The 7,014-nt window shown below is 50.6% G+C and overlaps 1 protein-coding gene across 1 annotated transcript; it reads left to right on the top strand.

Moving 5' to 3' along the window:
• The first annotated feature begins 678 nt into the window (after positions 1-678).
• C10H1orf216 (chromosome 10 C1orf216 homolog) lies at positions 679-5,223 on the top strand. Its single transcript, XM_005353235.3, has 2 exons — positions 679-877; positions 3,620-5,223. The coding sequence occupies exon 2, from the start codon at positions 3,625-3,627 to the stop codon at positions 4,315-4,317; it is 693 nt and encodes a 230-aa protein (XP_005353292.1). The 5' UTR covers positions 679-877; positions 3,620-3,624; the 3' UTR covers positions 4,318-5,223.
• The last annotated feature ends 1,791 nt before the right edge of the window (positions 5,224-7,014 follow it).

Raw genomic sequence — 7,014 nt, 5'->3', positions numbered from 1 at the left:
CCGGCTGAGAATATTAAATCTTTAGCCAGGCAGTGGTGTCTTAGGTGATTCCCTAACTGGTCGCGACCCACTGGTTGAGAACCTCTGCTTTAGACCATAGCCAGGCATGGTGGTGAACACCATTAATCCCAGCTCTGGAGAGGCAGAGGCAGGCAGATCTCTCTGTACATTGGAAGACAGCCAGGTCTACATAGTGAGTTCCAGGACAGCCAGGGCTACATAAAGAGACTCTGTCTCAAAACAACAAACAAGCAAAACAACAAAATCCACATAGCTTTCACTAAATGAATTTAATCAAATAGGCACAGTACAATGAGAAATATAAAAGTCGTCCGTCTCCCATTCCCCTTCCCCCCAGGCTAGAAGAGGGAATAACCAGGTCTAGGATTCAGAAGGGTCCTCAAAGATCCAAACTACAAGTGGAAAAGAAGGGGGACTTTAATAGCAGAAAAGTGTGTGCAAAACATCAAAGGAGCGGGGCAGGGTGAAGACAGCAGCGGGACCAGGTGCATACTGCGGCCTCTGGACTCCCAAACGGGAAACCCAGGAAGGAGGCACATCGTTGCCTTGTCTGAAGCAAGGCGCCGGCCAGGGTGGTGATGAGATGACACCGGACCTGGAAGGATCGGGTCGAGCCGCAGAAGGAGGCAGTTCCTGCGCGGAGAACCGAACCGGCCCACGTGGGTCAGACCGCCCCGCCCAGCCACGCAGACGCCGCTGGGCTCTTCAGGTCGGGGCCGGGCTGGGCGAGCGGTGCCGGGACCACGCAGCCACGCCACGACGCGTGCACGCGCAGGCCGAGCACCCCCGCTACCCCGCTGCGATCAGGCCCCGGAAGAACCGTAGCCAGCCTTGCAGGAGCCGGCGCTTCTAGGCCGTGAGTCCGGGCCCTGATGGAGGGCCTGGGGCCCCGCTGCGGGAGAGCGGGGTGGGGAGCTGCCTCTACAGAGATTAGGGTCACTGTGTAGTCTCGGCTGCCAGTCCCCATCCTACTACCGCCCTCTCCCCACCTACACTGTGGATTGATTAGCTCGGGGGAAATCCAGATCCTGGGATGTCTGGACTCATCTTTCACTGACTCTGAACCTGGATCTTTAGTTCCAATCTCAGTCTGCCTCATCCCAGCTGCCTTTGTGAGCCCGGCCAGACTTTTTAGGAAAAATTTTAAAATAGAGGCGAGGAAAGAGCTTCAGGCCTTTTTTCAGGAGCCAAAAGGGTGAAGCGTCTGAAGCATCTGTCCCCTTCTGCCCATTGCTGGGTGTGGGGTCCCCACCACCTATGGGGGGGGGAGAACCTCGCTACTGGCTGCTTGACTTAATAGTATTCCTTATTAAGGAATTCTCGATTCTTCCAGTCATGGTAATGTGGTCAGTAGAACCTCTTATCAGTTCAGACTCAAAAGCTGTTGTGAGGGAAGGGAGGGGAGGAGGGTTCAGGACGTAGCAAACTGGGCACTGCGCCCTGGGAGGGGAGGGAAAGGCTTGAGGTTGTGGATTCCAGAGGGAGGGGCTCCTTAGTGTGGAGGAGGAGCTTGAGACCAGCTCTGCAGCCCCGGGTCCTCCGCAGTAGCCTCCGGCTGCTGCTGCCGTCACCTTACTTTGTCCCCTGAGGACAGGAATCCTACCCTAGTTTCTCCCACTCACTCTCAGCAGGTAAATACCGACACCTGCTATTGCTGGGTACGTGCTAGAACCTTCCTAATGCTGCGACCCTTTGATACAGCTCCTCCTGCTGTGGTGACCCCCATCCATTTAGTTATTTTTGTTGCTACTTCATAACAATAATTTTGCTACTGTTATGAATCATAATGTAATGTAAATTATCTGTGTTTTGCGATTGTCTTCGGGGACCCTACGAAAGGGTTTTTCCAACCCAAGGGGCCGCGACCCACCCACGGGTTGAGAACCGCTGCACTAGAGGTTGTATAAAGGCGTTCCTTAGTGTTGGCCAAGGAGCCAGATTAAAAAGGATCACAAGATCGTTTAAACAATCAGTTCCAGTTGGCTAGGCATTTGCTAGCCATCAACAGTGTGTGCCAGGGATAGGAGACACACCTGGAGAGGACGGCGTGCAGGAGGGCAGTGGGGAGCCAGAGTCACAGTTACTATGTAGTTGGTGTATATTGGGGCAGGGCGCAGTGTCTCTCTGGCTCAGACAGGGAGACTTTAAACACAAAACCAGAATTTCAGGACACTGAAGGCCAAATGAACACTGTCGGTAATGGTGTGCCTGGGGGGCCTCTGGAGAGTGGTGTGCTTGGGGAGGGGTCTCTGGTGGGCTGCTGGGATGAGACAGACAGAGTGGGAACAGTGTAGAGAGGGCCCAGGCAAAGCAAGGCCTGCAGCAGTCTGTCAGTAAATTAGGGGCAGCATTCAAAGCCATTTCCAGTCAAATATACACATTTTGCAAGAAGGGTCATTTTGTTTTATTGAGATACAGTTTTGCTATGTGGCCCAGGCTGGCCTTGAACTTGCAACCCTCCTGCCTCAGCCTCCAGAGTGCTGAGATTATAAGTATGAGCTGTCCTACCTGGCTAAATGTGTGTGTGTGTGTGTGTGTGTGTGTGTGTGTGTGTGTGTGATTGCTCATCTCTCTCTTTCTCTCTCTCTCTCTCTCTCCACACACACACACACAGACACACACACAGATTTTGTTTTTTGTTTGTTTCTATGAGTATCCTTGGCTGTCCTGGAACTTGCTCTGTAAACCAGCCTGGCCTCCAACTCACAGATATCCATCTACCTCTGCCTCCTTCCCAAGTGCTGAGATTAAAGGCATGAGCCACCACCACCAGGTTGATATATGTTCTTTTTTTTTTTTAAGTATTATTTGTTGTTATTTAACTGGGCATCATTTAAAAATTTTTTTTTTTTTTTTGGTTTTTCGAGACAGGGTTTCTCTGTGGCTTTGGAGTAAAAATTTTTTAAAATTGTATGTGTATGTGTGTGCACACGCATGTGGATGCCCAAAGAGGCCAGAAGAGGGTGTTGCTTTACAGGCAGTTGTGAGCCATCCTAGCTGGGTGCTGGGATTTGAACCTGGGTTCTCTGGAAGAGCTACTAGTACTTTTAACTGCTGAACCATCTCTCCAGCCCCTGCATTTATATTTTTAACTGGGGGAGGATCAGGGAAAAGTCTGTGACATTCGTCTGGAAAAAAAAAAAAATGACCAGAGCCAAATGAGAGGGAAGAGGAAGAATTGTCAGAATGTGGACAGTGGCTGGGGGTGGTGAAGAAGGAGGGTAAGAGTTCAGGGTGCTCCCAGGCATCTGGTAGATCTCTTGCTGGAGGACCCTGAAGAGGAGAGCTGTTTGCATGGGTAGTATCTGAGGAACCTTTGGTACTGCAAAGTTGAATAGCGGTTGTATGTGGGCAGGGTAATACCTGCAAGTCACTCACACTTGCTGGTTCTTGAAGCTACCACAGAGAATGAAGTGGCTTGGGGAGAGTGTGTAGCATGGAGAGACAGTCAGCCTTAAAGGGAAAAAGGAAAAGCCTATGAGGAAGACACACCAAATAATCAGAGAGGAGGGAAGGAAACCATGAAGCGGTGACTGGAGCCCAGGTTGCCTCTCCGCCATGTCCTGCTGTGACTTATTCTTCTGCTTCCCCTTCACAGACCAGATGTTCGCTGCCATCCAGCCAGGTCTAGCAGAGGGGGCCCAGTTCCTGGGGAGCCTGCCTCCTGGAATGTGTCAGCCCGAGCTCCAACCAGACAATAATTCCAACTTTGTGGAGAATGCTAAGGATGCCAATAAGAATTGGCATGGTATGCCAGGCAAAGTAGAACCCCTCCCGATGAGGAGTTCCTCTGAGTCACCCTCTGACAACCAGGTCTTCCAAGCCACTGGGCTCCTTGAGGCGGGAGTCCGCAGTCCCCCCGAGGGTGCAGAGCTCCCTGGTGCTGAGCCTGAGAAGCTGAGTGTTGCCAGCAGCGTGTGCTCGCCTCTGGAGGACATCGGCTATGCTAGCAGTTCCCTGAGCATCGACAGCCTCAGCAGCAGTCCAGAGCCTACCTGTGGGACTCCTCGAGGCCCAAGCCCTCTGGATCCCCTTCTGCCCTCTGTGGCCCAGGCTGTGCTGCAGCTGCAGGCTCAGGAGCGCTATAAGGAGCAGGAGAAGGAGAAGCACCATGCGCACTTGGTAATGTACCGTCGCTTGGCACTGCTTCAGTGGATCCGGGCTCTTCAGCACCAGTTGGTTGACCAGCAGGCCCGACTGCAAGAGAGCTTCGACACCATCCTAGACAACCGAAAAGAACTTATCCGCTGCCTCCAACAGAGGGAAGCATCGTGCGGGCACCAGGACCACTGCTAAGGGTGTACGCTAGTGTGTATATTTGCAGGCCTGTGTGTGGTTATACGCAAGTACGTACGTGAGTATCGGTAGGCATGAGTGGAGGTAATAAGTGTGTGTGTGCTAACATGTAGGCAGGTATCTACAGGCATGTATGGATGAAGTTGTATGCATTATGTGTAACATGTATGTTTATGTATGCATGTGTGGCTAGATGCCCAAGAATGTATATATATTCCCGAATAAGATGTACATGCAAAATATTTGTATGCATATATATCAGTTAAATGTACAGGCTTATGTTGGGTGTGAATGAACCTTTGTGTGTTGAGATCTATGTCTGCGCTGGCATAAGAAGCGTATGTTAGGGATGTGTGTATTTGCAGAGAGACTCAAGAGCAGGTGTGAGCAGATATATGTTCAGTTGTACTGCAGCTCATCCACCCATTCCCGAGTTCCCAAAGTCCACCCCAGCCTCATTCTCTATTGCGTCTCCCAGCTTCCTGGAGAAAGGAGCCTATCTTGCTGTTATATATTGGAAGGTGGTGGTTGATGTGGTTGCTCTATTCTCCTGGAGTTTTCCAGGCTACCTCCTATCCTTCCTCCTCATTTCACCCAGGTCTTGCTCTGTCCCTAATGTTGGCTTTTTGGTAAGAGCTTTTTTAAATGTGGGGTGGTTGCTTTCTGTTTTGCTTGCTACTGTACTCGGGATTGAACTCCAAGCGTTGTGAGTGATGGGCAAACATCTTACCACTGAGCTGCACCCCCAGCCCCTGGTCAGAGTCTTTTTGGCTGCTCTGGCCTTCCGTTGCACATTTGCTGCGGTTTGGTCAGGGGAGTTGGTGGAGAACTGGTGTCAGGGAGGGAGCTGGCAAGATGGTGGAGGTAATGGCAGGGGTGAGGGAGGGGATAAAAAAAAGCTAGAAGAAACTGTCTTCGTGCGGCGGTGGTGGCACATGCCTGTAATCCCAGCACTCAGGAGGCAGAGATAGGCAGAACTATTGAGTTCCAAGCCAGTCTGGTCTACAGAGTGAGTTCCAGGACAGCCAGGGCTGCACAGAGGAACCCTGTCTTGAAAAAAGAAAAAGGAAAGAAGGAAGGAAGGAAGGAAGGAAGGAAGGAAGGAAGGAAGGAAAAAAGGAAAAGAAAAGAAAAAGAAACTGTCCTCTTGAATTATCTCTGGCTCCATGGGATGGATGATGGGGATGGGAGAGAATGGTGGTGTCGAACTCCGCGAAGAACAGGAGAATGGTATTCTGAAACACACCATATTGCCTCCCTGTGAGGAGAGGCTGGCCACCATGTTCATTTAAATTTCTGCTGAAGGAGACTGTGTGCATAGAAGCATGCAGGTAATAGACCAGATGCATCAAGGCTGACGGGGCACAGGGAGGAGACCTTCCTTCTCTTCACCTCGCCTTTGCTGCCTACCTTGCCTTAGCAACAGTGAATGTCCAATTGGTTTCATTCATTTTTCTGCAATCTGACTGTCCAGAGGAGCCAGAGCTCAGCCTTCCAAGTGAGCCGGGGACAGTGTCAGTCCAGCATCCTGGGATGGTTGGTTATACTTTGCCTTTTCTGCATGGCCCCTCTGAACAGGGATTGACAAGCCCCAGCAGAGGCATCAAGCCTTGGAGATGAACGCATATTGGGCCGACTAACAATTAAGGTAGTGGAGCCTTTTGTTTTGTTTCTGGATGCCAAGAGAATGCAATGATATGAAGCAGGAATGGTGGCAGGTGACAGGGAAGGCACTGATGGTGCCTCTGACCTTTAGTCTCCCCACCTGCCAAGTGGGGGTCCTTCCACTCTCCAAAGAGTTCCATCTTCGATTGGAGGGTGGGTAAGATGTGGTCCCGGGGACTTTCTATAGTTCTTGCATGTTGAATGTGAACCTGGCCTTTGGACCAATCCAGGATAAATAAACTAAGGCAGAAAATTAAATCATTTGAGGATGTGGTTTTGCTCTATCTGTTGCCTGGTGGCCTCCTCCACACTCTCTGAGTTCTCCTTGGTAGCTGGGGCCAAGTGCTGAAAGTCTTGGAGAATTTGCCTAGCAGTCTCAGGCCCTCCCCAGCTGATGGTGGAGACTTGGCCTCTGCCCTGACTGCACCATTAGGGATTGTCCTTGTCCTAAGTCACACTTGGATTTGAGGAGATGCTGAGGGAGCATCCCATGCTGTGCACCCCTGCTCTGAAGGATGTTTTTACTGCAGAAGCCTGTGTGAGGGTCTTCACATGACTCTGACACAGATGTCTTTATCTTATTGTGGTACTATGGCACACGCCTTTAATCCCAACACTCAGGAGACAGAGACAGGTGGATCTCCGTAAGTTCAAGGCCAGTCTGGTCTACCAAGTGAGTTCCAGGACAGGCTCCAAAGCTACAGAGAAACCCTGTCTCAATGGATGGATCTAGAAAACATCATATTGAGTGAGGTAACACAGACCCAGAAAGACAAATATCATATGTACTCACTCCTAAGTGGCTTTAAGACATAAAGCAAAGAAAAACCAGCCTACAGTTCACAATCCCAGAGAACCTAGACAACAAAGAGGACCCTAAGAGAAACATACATGGATCTAATCTACATGGGAAGTAGAAAACAACAAGATCTCCTGAGTAAATTGGGAGCATGGGGACCATGGGAGAGGGTAGAAGGGGAGGGGAGAGGAAGGAAGGGGAGCAGATAAAAATATATGGTTCAATAAAAAAAA

The sequence above is a fragment of the Microtus ochrogaster genome, chromosome 10 (assembly GCF_000317375.1).
Source record: "Microtus ochrogaster isolate Prairie Vole_2 chromosome 10, MicOch1.0, whole genome shotgun sequence".
In the NCBI taxonomy this organism is placed as follows: domain Eukaryota; kingdom Metazoa; phylum Chordata; class Mammalia; order Rodentia; family Cricetidae; genus Microtus; species Microtus ochrogaster.
Note: the sequence above shows the minus strand (reverse complement) of the source record. Positions and strands in the feature narration are given on the sequence as shown.

What these genes read in the sequence shown, in the direction of transcription:
- C10H1orf216 (XM_005353235.3), top strand. Translation starts at nt 3,625, where the DNA reads ATGTTCGCTGCCATCCAGCCAGGTCTAGCAGAGGGGGCCCAGTTCCTG.